Source organism: Pteronotus mesoamericanus, unplaced genomic scaffold (genome assembly GCF_021234165.1).
Source record: "Pteronotus mesoamericanus isolate MK-2021 breed Mesoamerican mustached bat unplaced genomic scaffold, CSHL_Meso_final contig_41, whole genome shotgun sequence".
Taxonomy (NCBI): Eukaryota; Metazoa; Chordata; class Mammalia; order Chiroptera; family Mormoopidae; genus Pteronotus; species Pteronotus mesoamericanus.
Genome location: NW_026555152.1, coordinates 1,244,502 through 1,260,738, shown reverse-complemented (window position 1 = coordinate 1,260,738; position 16,237 = coordinate 1,244,502). Strand labels below are relative to the sequence as shown.

Genomic DNA, 16,237 nt, shown 5'->3' with positions numbered 1-16,237 from the left:
AACCCTTTTTTAGAAGTGTTGCAAATACATTCCTATTCTATTACTTGTCCTTTAACTTTTTTTATATGTATATTACTATATAGTTAAATGTTTAATATAGTCATATTTTCAATATTTACTTTATAGCTTCTGGGTTTGAATATTTTATTTCAGATCATGAAAAATATTAGTTCTGTTTTCTTATAAAACTCCTTAGATTCTACATATTGATTTTTAACTCATCTGAATATTTCTTGTATAATGTGTGAAATGGGGCTCTATATTTGTTTCATTTCAAGTAATAGTGGTCCATGCACCTTATTTGTTGAATAAGTCTTATTTTACCCATTGGCTTGAAATATCAACTGAATCATATATTGTTAGATATATATGTTTGTCTCTAGAATGTTCATTATATTTCATTGATCTACTTGATTATATCTGTGCTGGTGTCATGTTGGTTTAATTGCTGAGACTTTATAAGGGTTTTAATTTTTTTAAATATAATTAACTTTGATATTGAAAAAAATAAATAAAATCAATCTGTATTTAAGAAAGAAAGAAAGAAAGAAAGAGAGATGGGACTGCTACCTTTTGTGACAACATGGATGGAACTGGAAAATATTAAGCTAAGTTAAATAAGCCAGTTGATGAAAGACAAATACCATATGATCTCACCTGTTAAGTGTATTCTATTCAACAAAATAAACTAATGGACAAAATAAACCACAGGCATGGAAACATGGACCAGGCTGAAAGTGACCGGAGTGGAGGGGGAAAGAGAACAATCATGGAAAGGAGGGGAAGGGAGTAGACAAAAAACATGTTTGAATGACCCATGGACATGGACAACAGAGTGGGAATTGACTATGGGAGTGGGAGGTGGGGGTGAGGGTGGGATGGGTTGAGGGGCGTAAAGGGGTAAAAATTGAGACAACTCTAATAGAATAAACATGATTTATAAATCAAATAAATAAATATTTCCCTATCAACAACCCTCCCGCCCCCCAAAAAAAGAATTAATCACAGCCTGAACGTCTTGGGAAGAAGGAAGGGAAAGCTGTATTGTGTAGGTGATTGACAGCACCTTTTATAGGAACACCGATTCCCTGTTTCCTTTCCTTGACTTTCTAGCCCACTCAGTAGGTAGGACAACAATGTACAGTTACAGTTAGGAAAGTATTTCTCCAGCAGAAATCACTAGATAAATTGTTATCTAAAGAGCGTTCATGACACACTTTCTTAGACTGTTTACCAGCAAAAATCTTAATTGTTCTAGTAGTCTCACATCAGTGAGGTTTGAATTAACAGTGCTCAACATTTCCTGGTGATCCATCTATGGAATCTTCCAACCATAGTATCAGTAAAAACATGCTTGCATTTTCAGAGAAGCTCATTAATTTCCAATAAGGTGATTTCTTCAGCTAGTGTTATTACAGAACACTGTTACTCTTCTTTGTTGTTTCCACGCCTCCCCCCCTCCGCCCCCTGCAAACCTTACTTAGATTTCCTTCATTAGCTCACTCTTTTGACTGGCTCACAAGTGGGACTAGAAAAGTGCCATAGGAAGATTTCCTGGAATGGAGTTGAAAGGGTCCTCTGTCTGTTGTAGTTTCCAGTGTTGCTGATTGTGTCATTAGGACTGTTACAGTGGCATGACTTAGTGCCTTTTAAAAATAGGGAAGCTGAATATCAAATGCTGTATTTGACAGAAACTGAGTATTTAATGAGGAAATATTTTATCTAAGCAATGGAAACTTGTGGCCTTAATTGTTTTGTGGCCTTAATTGTTTTTTGGCCTTGTTGGTTACTGAAATTAGCATTTAAAAACTCTTGTGCTGTCTTGTTTGGTGTATAGAAAAATGAAAACTAGTTCCCACCACTAGGACTAGCCTTTTAAGTTAGGGGAACACTCTGCGCGCTTTTAGAATTTGAACACATTTGCAAGATGACTGACTGACTTGGCCTCAGGGTGTCACATGGTCACATGAGGTGACCCATCAACATAAACTTGGTAATGTTGGGTGATGTTGAGGTAATCATCACTCTGTAGGCTGTTAGACACAGACACTCAAAAATGTCAGTGCACATATTTTCTTGTGCATCTTACAGATGCTCAATCCATGGTCCTCACTTCCCCCTCTAAAGTTCCCTCCAAAGAGAAAGTTTCAACAATCGAAAGAGAAATAAACTTAAAGAGCTGATAGCATGTAAGCTAACAATTTGAGGTATTTACTGTCAAGAAGGGGCATCTGAAGTGTGACCATTTCACAATGGATGTCAACATCCATTGGGTTCTGATCAAAGCTATGTATCCCTTGCCTGTGGCAGTTAGTCCCAGTTTACTTTTTTTCCTGTTTTTAGAGTCTGGATGTGGTCTGATCAGATTTTGGAGGTACTTGGCGTGATTCCAAATTCCAAAGTTAACTTGACATAGTTTATTTATAAAAATGAGTGCCAAACAAGAATTGAAACTGGATAAGTTTGCGTGCCAGGGCAGATTTTTTTCCCCCTTAATGTATATTGGAACATATCTGAGAACGTAGTGTCTTCATGTCACTTTACCCACTCCAGCTCACAAATCTGTGGGCAGATACCGAGCAGGACTGTGACAGAGATTGCGTGGGGCTTTTTTTGGAGCTGCCTGCCACCAGGCTACATTAATATCAAGCATGAGACAAATGCTTTATAACTAAACCTAAATTATCATTCTTTATCTTTCCTTGCGTAAAAAAAGTACATTTTTTGAAGAAATCTTTGTGCCTCAGCCAGGCTAAAAACTCAGTAAAGATTTTTGAAACTTAATTACTATTGGTTGGCCGAAAAGTTTGTTTGTTTTCTCCATAAGCTGGCTCTAGTAGTGCTTAGTTGCCTTTAACCTCATTTGAAATAATTTTGTTAGATCATATTGTGACTTCTGTCATATGAGCATGCATTAAAACAAAACTTATTAAAATTGGTGAATTTCTGTGTAGCTATCTTAATACAGAAGATGGAAAAAATGAGCAACATTTTTGGGATATTATGCTTTATTATTTCAAGAAAGATAAAAACACACCTGAAATGCAAAGAAAGATTTGTGCAATTTATGGAGAAGGTGCTGTGACTGAGCAAATGTGTCAAAGGTGGTTCGTGAAGTTTCATGCTGGAGATTTCTCCCTGGACAATACTCCACAGTCTTTAGACCAGTTGAAGTTGATAGCAATCAAATCGAGACATTAACTGAAAATAATATAGCTTACTTACTCAAAATAGCCAAAATCAAGTGTTGAAAATTCATTTATACCAGTTTGGTTATGTTAATTGCTCTGATGTTTGAGTTCCACGTAAGTTAAGCAAAAAAACCCCTTCTTGACTATATTTTTGCATGTGATTCTCTACTTAAACATAATAAAAATGTTCTGTTTTTAAAATATTGTGATGGGCGATGAAAAGTGGATACTTTACAATAATGTGGAAAGGAAGAGATCATGGGGCAAATGAAATGAACCACCACCAACCACACCAAAGACCAGTCTTCAAGAATGTTGTGTATATGGTGGGATTGGAAGGGAGTCCTTTATTATGAGCTCTTTCCAGAAAACCAAATGATTAATTCCAGTAAGTACTGCTCCCGATTAGACCAACTGAAAGCACCACTCAATGAAAAAATGTCCAGAGTTAGTTAACAGAAAACTCCTAATCTTCATCAGGATAACACAAGACCACATGCTTCTTTGATGACCAGGCAAAAACTGTTAACAGCTTGTCTGGGAAGTTCTGATTCACCCACCTTATTCACCAGACATTGCACCTTCGAATTTTCATTTCTTTCAGTCTTTAATGGAAAAAAGTTCAATTTCCTGGAAGATTGCAAAAGACACCTGGAGCAGTTCTTTGCTCAAAAAGATAAAAAGTTTTGGGAAGATGGAATTATGAAGTTGCCTGAAAGATGGAAAGATGGCAGAAGGTAGTGGAACAAAATGGTAAATAGGTTGTTCAATAAAGTTATTGGTTAAAGTGAAAAATGTGTCTTTTATTTTTACTTAAAAGCCAAACAGATTTTTTGGCTCACCAAATACTTTTTTAAAAAATCACTATTGTTTCTTAATAGTTAAAATATGTGTTAGGAGGTTTGTAATTGGAGCTGATGATCTCGTCTGTAGCCCTGTAATGAATATAGAACTGTGTGGAATTCCATTGGTCTTGGTAAGTATGTAATTCTACCTCACTTGGCTTAGAATCAAGGAATAGACTGCTCTTGTCTATTGAGGCTGCTCCCTGAGTGCTCACTGCGGCCAGGCATGGTGGGCAGTGCTGGCAGGACACAGTAGGTGTAGGCAAAGAAGGACATGTGCACAACTGATTATAAGCCTGTGACAAAGCTAATGGGGCTATGCCTCCTCCTCTGGGAGCGAAGGAAGTTTTCATTTATTCTGATGGGTAAGTCTAGAAAGGTTTCACAGAGAAGGTTGCCTTGATTTGGTCTTGAAGCAAGTTTGCTGAGTCAGAATGGGCACTGGAGCAGCCATGCAAGAGAGGAGAGCAGGCAGGAGTGTGCCCTGTGTAGGGCATATGGTGCTGTGGACTGGGCATGGCCTAGGGGTGTGGAGGGGCTCTTGTGCCTGCGCTGGAGGTGTGGGGCTTGATTCTGCATCGCAAGGAACCACGGAGGATTTTCTAAGCAAGAAAATGACATTCTTCCTCAACACCACATCCTCTCTTCCACTAAAATCTCTACAAATTATAATTCACTTGGGTTATTAAAAGTTGGAGGGTGAAAGCAAGCCTTTTCTTTCTCTGTCATTATTTAGTGTAAGTATTAGCAGGAGTCAACAAACTTCAGGATTTTTTAAAAAGGCATTTAATGTGTGTTGTTTTGTATTGCATTGTTTTATATTGTGCTTGATGTTATTTTCCAGGTGCTAGAATAATTAATGCTGCATGTGCAACCAGCCTTGCCTTTTCACAGTCCTTGGCGTCAAGGAAATTAAACTCCTATTTTCGTCGTAAAATTTATACTTTTGCTTATTTTCAAACATGGGAAAGTCTCAAGAATGATTTATTTTTGTTTGATGCTTTTTCTGGTTTAAGAAAAACTTTCAAACTGTCTCTATTTCTTAGGCTTACCAAGAGGTTAAAGAGTGAGTCCCTGAGGTCCGACTTTACCATAGATTTGAAACATGAGGTATGTCATGGTGTGTTTGGTTGAGTCTCAGTAATCAGGAATTCGTGTCTTCTGATATGAATGGTGTTCTGTATTCCCCAACAGTGTTCCCTCCCCACCCCCCATGTATCATCTCCCTGCAAAGGTCATGTGGTTCCCTGAATCCAGATGAAGTCATGTCTGCTGGCACTTGCTCAGCAGCTCACTTGTTTGTGCTGCTGTGGTTTTTCTCCGAGTGTTCCTGCTCCTCTGGAACCTTATCTCACCATCCTCCGAGTCCTCCACTGAAGTCCTCAGCAAGGACTTGCACTTGCTTTTGCTGCCAGAGAGTTGTACTGATGTAGGGCCACTTTAAATCCCTTTGAGGTATTTGGACCCTGTCAGTGGTACAATTAGGGAAGCCTAGCTTTTGGTTACAAAACCCAGAGGAGATTTGGAGATAGTTTCTGCTCCATCTAGCTCCAGAGACCCCGTTCAGTGTGGGGTTTGTGTTAGACACCCCACCTGAGTGGGTCATAGGCTATGTGCTCATGAGTCCCATCAGAAGTTCAGCATCTGCAGGGCTCTGCTGATACCTGCTGAGGAGGGCTGTCCTGGGTCCCCTCTTCCCAGATTCTCACTCTTGCATTTTGTCCTCACAAGCTCCACTCTGTAGTGCAAATTTAGCAATTCATTAGCAATGATTTTAAAGATATTTTGTCCACATTTTTAGGTATTTTCAGCAAGTCAAATATGTCATTACCATACTATAGGAAATGAGTCATGATGATATTTTCTGACCTCTTTCTCTGCAATATTTGTGAATCCTCAAAAGTTTCCCTACAATTGCTTAGGGCAACTTTTGAATTTTTTGCAAGTCAAAATATTGATTCTCAGTTAATTTTTGTTAATAAAAGATAAATTAATCCATATGGAATTACTATTTTTGTAAGTAAAAAAGCTGTTGAATATTGACAAATTGACATGCTTCAATCTAGCACTATCTGTAGAAGGTGAAGTTGCTCTTCCTTGAGCTCTTTCACAGCTTCTCATATTTGTGGGGTTGGTTGAGTTCTTTCACTCACTGCTGGTCTCCGGTCATTGGACAGATTGCTCTCTACATCTGGGACAAAGGTGACGGACCTCCCCTTACTCCAGTGCCTGAGTTGTGTACAGACAGCGTGGACACCCACTGTGCTACCACATTCCACTCTTTCCTACCCCTTTGTGTAAGTAATAGAGAAAAACTTCCTTGCACATCAAAGGAAAATATACCTGCTGTGCATATGTTGTCCCACACTTTACATACTGAAAAAAATCAGCATTTGCTATGTGCCAGGTAAGAAGTGTTCATCGTGTTTCTATTAATAATAGGTCTCTAAGGTAAGCACTGTCCTCATCCCGTTTTACAAAGGAGAAGAGAGAGGCGCTGAGGAGTGGTTGCTCACAGTTACACAGTGAGTGGGCAGGAAGGGAGGATGTGACTAGCACCGTCTCCCTCTTGAGCTTTTGTACAGCATTGTCTGCCATACTCTTTGGAGCCATTTCTTTTGTTGATGATCCAGCATGTGTTTACCAGAATACCTATTTCACTTCCTAGAAAGGCAATTTCAAACATTTCCCACAATACCCAAGCCTCTCCTCAAGCCCATCTCATTATTTTCTTAGCTCGTGACCTTGCTGCAATTTCACCTGAGACTGTCCAGAACCACCAGAGTGAGCTCTTTCATTTTGGCAGACCCTCAGTCCAATCGCCAGGACAAACCTGAAGACCACTGACACTGACTTGTTACCAGTTCTTCCTCATAAGGAAACATTTACTCACCACCTTCATACGTTATCTGCTATCCTCAAGTCAGTCACACGGAAGTCTGTGTGTTGCATTTTGAAAGATGAATATATGTTCACACACATGACAACAATGGGGAGAATCTGTAATGTTTGGTCAATTGTAGATATGCTTGCTATAGGGAATATGGGGAGGGGAGACCCACCTCCTAGTGCCTGAGTAACATGACAAAGCTGTGGTTAGATGTTACTGTAAATGAGCTCAAGTGATGTAGGAGGCATGACTGAATTTTACTGAAGCCCTAAGACAGGTGATGAAGTGGTCAGAACACCCATAATGCAGTCCCTGGCCTTGGGAGTGGGTCGTCCACAGAGCTGTGTGCCCCTTTCATCTGAGTGATCAGATCGCCTGGAGCCAGCTCAGGGCTCCGGCTGCCCCCTCCTTCCACACCAGGTGTGTGAAGTAACCCTGCTTTTGGCAGAGGACAAAATATCACTGTAGCCTAGACTTGGGTAGACAAGAAAGGGGCCATAGAAATACTTTAAACATCAAAGTAAGGCCAGGCCCACCAGAGGGGGTCATTCCTTATTTTACACAAAGACATCCCCTTAGTTCTCACTTTTTGTCAAAATCTTCACCAGCTGGAAAAAGGAAAGGGAAGGTAGCTGACATTTATTGGACACCTGTGATACGCTTAATAAAAGCTGCTTTATTGGTGGTTATTTCTCCCACTTTTTAAGTGGCAGACTGAAGTTCAGACGGCTGAGGGGACTTGTCCAGATGACACAGCATGTGAGTAGCAGAGCTGGTATTCCAGTCCCAGTCTGGGTGACATCAAAGGCTTTGTTGTTAGTTGAACTGCAGTCTCTTTTCCCCCTAAAGCTTCGTCCTGAAAACAGGTTTGATGTCCCTGATACTGGTGCATTTGACCTCCAGAGCATGTGAGACCTGTTGTGGGTATGAAGTTAAGATCATATGGGCTCATATATGCATATATTTTTCCTTGTTTTTTTAGGGGACTCCAGTGAAGAAGGAGGATATTTTTGTTGCAGTAAAAACATGCAAGAAATTTCACAGTGAAAGAAGTATGTTTTGAGTTATTCATTTTCATTGAACTTTTAGAATCCAAATTGCCTTCTTAAAAAAATGCAAACCAGATATAAACTCAAGAAAGGAATGATGACACATACATTGTTGAAGTTAAAGCATTTATTAATCATTACTCCTCATCATACCACTTCAGTCACAGAAATCAATTAGAAAGGACAATTTTGTATTAAAATCCGGATGGTCCTAACCCTTTTAAATACTGTTTAAAGCAGGGTTTTAAATTGGAAATGGATAAGGTCAACTGTTGCAATCTTGGAGACAGTATGTGAATAACAATGCATTTTGCAAAACAAGGTCCTATTATGCCCACCCACAGTGTCTGAACCAAATGAGAATATTAGAGAGGATTTCAAGGTGAAAGCATGTCAAGAAGGAATGTTTTTTTGAAGACTACCTTCTTTTTACTTTTATTTCAAATGCACACTTTGGAACTTTTAAGATAGATATGTGTTTTTGGAAAAAGTTGCATTGTAAGCAGTAGCAGTGGTCCCTTCTTAAGGAAATGCTGGTGCATGTTTTTATTCAAGTTTTCCATGTCATTACAGAATTCTAAGACATTGATATCAATTAAAATAATGGTTATAATCAACAATACCTTAAAAGTATGTTAACTGTAAACCTTTATGTTTACCTAAAATAGCCATCTTAAGTTCCAAGTCTTACTAAATCAGTCTAAATAAATATAGCATTCATTATATAAGCAGTCCCAAAATACTCTTAAAAATTTTTGTAGCACTTAAAATTTTCACTTATGACAAATTTAACCTAGATTTAATATACTTTTGCTGTTTTCATAATCTAGAAGGGCTTCGTGGGACAATTCTTGATAAATATCTTTCACAAAAATTATAAAGGGAAATTAACTAGGTTGCTTTTTTTTTTTTAAGAGCAAGCAGAAGTGTTTGAACTCATTTATTTTACTTGGATCTTGAAGTAGAGTAATGATTGCTTTCACTACATTATGTTAAGAATGGTGCAGGTGCTGGTGGTGCTGGTGGTGGTGTTTTCTCTTTTGAAACACATTTTTCAAGTGACAGTAGGCAGTAAAGTTAGGGATTACCCCTGTCATGTTTTTTCATATTCTATAGAAATGAAAAGGTTGCTAATTTCATTTTAGTAATTTTGAATAGTTTATTGCTCTCTTATTTGCATAAGGCTGAGTGATCTTTTAGGATATCCATCAAATGCTTTTATATTTTAATTTTGAGTCAAAGTCTTTAAAAATTAAAGAATCTTAAAAGTTTGCTAGGAACTTTAAAACCAAACACTCCAAAGCCAGGTGCAGTGATGCCCTGCGATTAATTTGGATGTGAGAGGGTCAATGAAGCCTAAAAGTTATTACAGGACTTTCACAAATGGGTTTTGGTGGCAGGCCGTCTTTAAACTTGGACTTATTTGCTTGGGAAGATAACCTAAGGCAGCAGGATTTTAGGGACTCGGATGTCCATTTGGCTGAATGGGATGAAGCCGAACAGGTCCTGGCCTCTGCCTTCCTTCTGGGAGTCTAGTCTAGCCACCAATTTGTACAAAGAATTATCCAGTAATTATGTTAATTACAGTGACAGTGCCACAGTTAACTGCGTCTGACTGCTGTCTTTTTTCATTTTCTGGTGTGTTTCTCACATACACTGTGTCATCTAATTTCATGTTGACCACTCCTTATGATGTGGTAACTAATGTTCTTCACTTGATATTGTAGAGAAAGCTGAGTATAGTCACGAACAGCTGGCCCAAGTTCCTGTGGTCTTTTGCATAGGGCAGCTGGAGCTCAGGTTTTCTGGCTCCAAATTCCCGATTCTGCCTGCCACAGCACTGCTATACTGTGATCTCCTTGGATGTATTTCAAACCTAACACTTGGTAAATAGTATTTGATATTTGTGTTGATGCTAAAGGTCAGGTTTGGCCTGCCCAGATGCTGAGAAAGTGGCCTTTATTTTCAGTTAGCAATGGGGATATCCAGGAATTGAAATCCACAGATGATCTCAAATATATATCAAACAGGGAATTTATACTGCTACCCCATCAAGCATATTACTGCTGTAGTGAAACTGAGTACATGGAAAGAGTGTCTTTTCTTTTTTTCTTTTTTATTTCCCTATATACCTGTGGTAGAAATATTTGAAGTTACAAAGTCCAAATTACAATGAAGGAAAATAAAACTTAAGACTGTATCTGTCTGACAAAGTGAGAGTGGGCTGCACTGTTAGTGAGTTTTCTGGTGGCAGGTTGTCACTTGTAGGTGCGCTGCCCCTGGGGACTGACCATAAGTGGACACTGGTGATGGCCCCCACTCCTAGTTTCTTACAATGCTGGCCAGCCCCAGGGAAGAGGGTGAGGGATGGGACTTTGTGTCCTAGGCTCTAGTTAAGGCAAGGGAGAGTATACATTGAATTCATTGTTTTATACTCTCATGGAAAAACTGAGAATACAGCCAAGTTCCAAAGTTATTTTACCACTTGTTTTTTGTTTTTTGGGGGGGATGGGGGCTAACAGTTAAACTAATAGTTATGTAACTGTTTGTGTCTGGATTCTGATTTAAATGAAAAAAATAATTCTAAGGACACGGTCAACAAAGGCATATTTTGTCTTTTGCCTTAAGTGAGAAATACATGTCAACACCATTGAAGCAGCCACGCGCTCTGAGATGCAAGCATTCAGTAGGGTTTTATGAAACTATAAGAATTGTATAAAGCAAGGAAATTGTGCATAGCATATCAGATTATATTTAATCAAGGAGATATCTGGAATTTAATATCAGCTTGATCACTTCCTCTTGGGCTACTTTTTCTCAGGATGGGATGTGAGCTGTCTGAAAATGTGAAGAATTTCCTTTGCATCCCTTGGCCTTTGTGTGTGCCTCAGGCATCTCACTGTCCTGTCTGTCGGATGATGGTGGTGAGATGCTCCGCTGCTATCTCCCTCTAATTAAAGAGGTTATTTTGTCATTTGCTCAGCCTTCAGTTCCTTTTCACAGCTTCACGAGAGCCTAAAAATAAACTTTATTATTTTTAGATTAAAAACACCCATTTGATATCTTTAGTGCAGTAGTCTTGTCTAGAAGAGGCAGATCAAAACAAACTTATTAAAAGGAGTGTGCAGTAGTTGTGTTCTGTGATTGGAGAGGCTGACAGGTGCTGCCCTACAATCTGCTTGTTTAAAATGTGAAGCTTGAATTAAAAGGCAGCCAGGGGCAAGGCTGCCTGCTGTGTTAAATGGAGTGATTAGATTAACCGTTAAAGAGAGGACAGGAGTCAGGTGTTGCCTCGTTCAGTTCTCCTCCAGCTATGGGACAGAAGAAAATGTGCCAGATTGCCCTAAAATGTTTCAGGTCAGCCATGGTAGTTGCCTTTTAGTCTTCTGTCCACCCGTCTCTACCATCAGGAATTAAAGCACGGTCTAGGCAGGTGTCTGTAACCCTCTTCTGAGATGAGCAGCCAGGGTGTTATTTTGTGGTCATTGACTTGCATACTGAGACAACGGGTCCATTTGTCAAAACCAGCAGATTCCATAAAATCAAGTCATTCACAGTTGATTGGTAGTTTTCATATTGTGTTCAAGTGTCAAGTTCATTTTCATTTGGAATCAGAGTTTCACAGGTCTATTCATTGGGAGTAAAAATGTGTGCTCTGTGCCTAATAGACATAGCTCCCCCCATGTCAAGACTTAAGGGCATGTGGAAGACTTATGACATCTGTGCAGCAGGCTTTTTATTATAGTCCAATTTTTACTTTGCTCCAATTTCAAGTTATCTCACAGCAAACCTTCTTGAAAGAGGCACTCACTGTTTTATTATGTGGTAGAAAGTATGCTACTCTATCAAAAATGAGATATTAGACCATGTAACTATTTTGACCTTTTTTTCAGTGTTTAATATGTTTAGGAATACACTGCCTTGATACCGTATAAAATATTTCATATATAGTAGAATGAATTCAGTTTAGAATTCAAACAATGCTAACAGAATTGCCCAATATTTTAAAAGTGTTAAGTAATTTGGAATTAAACTTGGTTGAAAATAAAGCCCTAACCTGTTATTATACAAAACTTAACCTTAGCTTGAAAGTCTTTGCCCCTGCCATATAGGACAAATCCACAGGAGTTATAGTGACGGATGATACAAACCGTTGAATGCTTTTGGTAGTATAGAATCGTAACACCTCATTATATTAAAATGATTTGTCTTTTTTTAAAATAATTCGTAATAGTGGTACTGTCCTGGGCCAAAGAATGAAAGATGCTCTTGTGAATAAAACTTTCCTTTAAACTAGTTCCAAAAATACCCCTAGGTCTCTTGGAATGCCTACAAAATTCAGTCCTCATTTAACTATTTATTGAGCACCTACCACACCCCAGGCACTGTGTAAGATGTTGGGGAACCAGTCATACAGTAATTCTTACCTTTAGTGAAATTTCTGTTTCCACTGAAAACTGAAAACTGGTAGTTAGGTATAGGAAATAGCTAACTTACATTCGTTTTTTATTCTAATCTCAAGTTAGCTAATTGAGAAGGAATACCTATGCCGTTTAATAAAGCTCTTAGAGCCACAAGAACTGATGGCTAAGGGCTAAGGAAATGGAAGCAAAAATCTCATGGCTTGCAAGACCCAGTGCTAGGGACTGGGGAAAGTTCTTGACCTTTCCAGGCTTATGCAGAAGGGACATTTTACCCAAGAGCAGGGACATTTAGAGGCTGCAAGCGGCAGAGAGCCTTTTTTGGGGGTCATTATGTGCAAAGCAAACTGCCAGTGCCATGTCAAGATGAAGATTTTTGTTGTGCTGGAACTTGGAAGTAGAACAGTGTGGAATTTTTTCCCCCATAGCAACCTTATCATTATTCACTGTATCTTGGTTTTGCCATGGAGAAATCTTTGTGTCTGCCTTTTTATGATTGCAGAAAAATTATATTTTAATGTATAAAAATATTTAGTGGGTTAGAATAAGAATTCATAGGTCTTCTTTCTTAAAGCTTGTGAATAATGAACTATAAAATGATGCACTTTTGCATTTTATATACAAAGGCTATCTGAGTTTGACTTTGAATTTGTTGGCTTACATAACTAAACACTTAAATTTGGCATTACATTGGCAGTTATTGCATATAATTTATTTTTTACTTGGGCTAGGAAAAAGGAAAAGGTCTGATAATATCTCAAAGAATTAGCCTGAAGATTAGGTTCATCAGAATTGAGATTCTTAAATTAATGAGGTATAAAATCTAGATAGGGTGACCTTTTCTATTAAAACTACAATGGAATCCCCTTCTTTTCCTTAAAATTTAGAGATGCACACACTTAAAAAATCACAGAAGGGAATAATTACTCAGATAGTTGGTCAAGTGAATTAATATCAAATAGTGATCAGGCAGAATTCTATGTCAGGTGTGGACACAGAGCTGCTTTTTAACATCTTACCCTCAAATACAGAAAACCAGAACTTTTTTTGTTGTTCATGTTTATTGTGTTGAAACAATTTATCTGATAATGATGGAGTTTTAAAATCTGCAATGGTTCTCAAGATCTTATTTCTCCCACATTTTTCAAAAGTGCAACAATAATATCAGACATTATATTCACATGTAGCGATTTCCAGTGGTAGGGTTGTACTCTTTATAGAATTGAGTGGTCCAGTTGGAATTGTTGTTGGGTGCAGACTGTGTAGTCTGAAACGATACCCTCCCCCAACATTGTAAGAGAGAAAAATTGCATCTCAGTCAAAATCACTTCAAATATTCTAATCCTTGAAAGTAATTTTATTCCCCACGTCCCTAAAAAGCTTTTTAAAAATCCAGTTGTGAATTTTAAATGAACCTTATTGGGAAAAGAGAAAAATTAGTTAACATTAATTTAAATGGAATGGTATAATCAGATTGTTGATTATATACTGATTAAACACAGTCAGTATAATCAGAAAATTTATTATATGGAAGCAAGTGTATTTATAACCAGGAATGAAAAGTGTTTGGCTCCAGAGTCTATTGAAAATGGCTCAGGAACAGGTTTTATTCATGTGCATTTGGCATTTCTCAGGGTAGAAAAGTGAGCTCTAAGGCTTGGAACCCCTGAACAAGAACAATTAACTCTTTCTTTTCAGGGGATTGTACTGCCCCTTCAAGATTCCAGGCTTCTCCGTATAACTGCCACTGATTGTTGCTTCTGTCATCTTTTCAGTCCCCATTGTGAAGCAGACGTGGGCCAGTCAGGCCAGTCTCATTGAATACTACAGTGACCATGCAGAAAGTTCCATTCCTACAGTGGATCTGGGAATTCCTAATACAGACAGAGGTGAGTCCTTCATTCTTACCACTCCATTTACTCAGAATGTCCATTCTGCAAATATAGTAAATTCAACTAGTAATAAAATGAGCTATCTTATAAATACTGTAATTTTTGCCTTATGGAAATTTTTTTCTTCCTTCTGTCTCAACATTTTTACCTGTGCATATGAGGTGATTTTTTTTCAGATTAAGCACTACATTGTTAAGTACTAAGACAGGTTATATGTTTTTAGTAAGCCATACTGATATGACTGAGCACATGACAATTATGATTGTTTAACAATACATTTTTTACCTTCAGAATTCATTGTGGCCTAAGTGGGGTATGCAAAGTGAATTTATCATCTTCCCACCAAAGCCACACCTCACTTAATTTTAACACTTTAACCAGCCAGGATGTTATCCAACTGCTGTATTCCAGCTATTGTTAGATGTCAGGGGAAGCAGGAATGAAGCTGACAATTTCTATCCTTAGGAAGCTTATGGTCTGAGCTTGTCATGTGTGTATCTCTGAGTAGCACTTAACCACGTTCTACACTGGTCGAATGTGGTATAAACTATATATACATATGGACATATTTGTGAATATTTTGATTACTAAATTGTTGGAAATACACTAGAGTCTCTTCAGATGGCAGGCTTTCTAATTAAAAACATTTTTTATTTAAAAAAATTAGAAGTAGATATTTGGCTACCTCACCTTCAGATCGTCTTTGTTCATCTTAATTTTTATCCAGTGTTCCTGCCACATTTTTTCTATAGTTTCCTGATTTCCCAGACACATTTATGAATAAAAACATTAAAGTAGTATGTTAATTGTCTAGACCTAGAGAGTTATCGATCTTAATTGCCTTGACCGGTAAGTACATTGTGGAATCAGATACGCTGCTCCTGTGGTTTACCAGTTCTTCTGACAAGGTTCAGTGTATTACTGAGTTTGTCGTTGTCTGTTTTGAAAATGATTTTAGATGAATTTTCTCTTTTTTCTTTTTAGGTTACTCTTGATTTTTAGCCTTCTATTTAGGTTGACTTTAAAATTATTTATTTATTTATGCATTCCTTATTGAATTTATTATTTCATTTTTAGCCCAACATTATTATTATTCATATTTATATTCTACTTTATTCTAAAAGGAATTTGAGGTGCCTTTCAAAAATACATACCATAATGTTTAAAAATATAGAAAGAGATCAAGAATAAAAATAAAGGTCAAATTGAGTGGTTTAATATTAATTAATATTAGCTTGTTCTCTATCATGTCACCGAATACTTTGTTGAAATGAGGGACATCTTTTTACTTATCAGCTTGGGCTCTCTTCCCAAGCATTTTATTCTTATTGTGGCCCCAGCATTTTGCAATAAGGCATTGATATTTATTTGGTGGCCCCAAAGCCTGTGACTGTCTTAATCCGACTGTGTCTTTAGTGCATAGCCTAGAACCTGCCACAGTGTCCTGCATGTTAAAACCTAACAACAAGTATTTACAAAATGAATGAAGGTATAGAATTCTGCTTTTGCACCACTGTTTCTCTATGGTTGTGATACTTGGGGTACTAACAGTTGCTTTAGAATAAGTACATCAAGGAACTGGAGAGCATTATGCTAAGCAAAATAAGCCAGGGAGCGAAAGACAAATACCATATGATCTCACCTATAAGTGGAACCTAACCAACAATACAAAGATGCAAGGAAAATAAGACCAGCAACACTGAAAGGAAAAGAAACCAACAGAGACAAGAGGGAAGGAGGGAGGGGGGCAGGGAAAAGGAAGGGAAGGGGAAAGTCAAGGACCATATATCAAGGACTCATGGAGAAAACCAAAGGGGAAGAGCTGAGGGAGGGAAGGAGGGAGGGGGCAAGGGAAAGTGGTGGGCGGGAAGCAGAGACAAATGTATTCGGGGGAATAAATAAATAAATAAATAAATAAATAAATAAAAAGAATAAGTACATCTAAGGAC

General features: G+C 38.0%; 1 protein-coding gene across 1 annotated transcript in view; it reads left to right on the top strand.

The window, feature by feature from the left end:
• The window catches only part of B3GLCT (beta 3-glucosyltransferase), an 89,393-nt gene that overhangs the window by 52,927 nt on the left and 20,229 nt on the right, over positions 1-16,237 (top strand). Inside the window, exons 8-11 of the mRNA XM_054577089.1 lie at positions 5,083-5,146; positions 6,214-6,333; positions 7,909-7,978; positions 14,172-14,285. Coding sequence (XP_054433064.1) covers positions 5,083-5,146; positions 6,214-6,333; positions 7,909-7,978; positions 14,172-14,285 — 368 coding nt within the window. The remainder of the gene's footprint in view (positions 1-5,082; positions 5,147-6,213; positions 6,334-7,908; positions 7,979-14,171; positions 14,286-16,237) is intronic.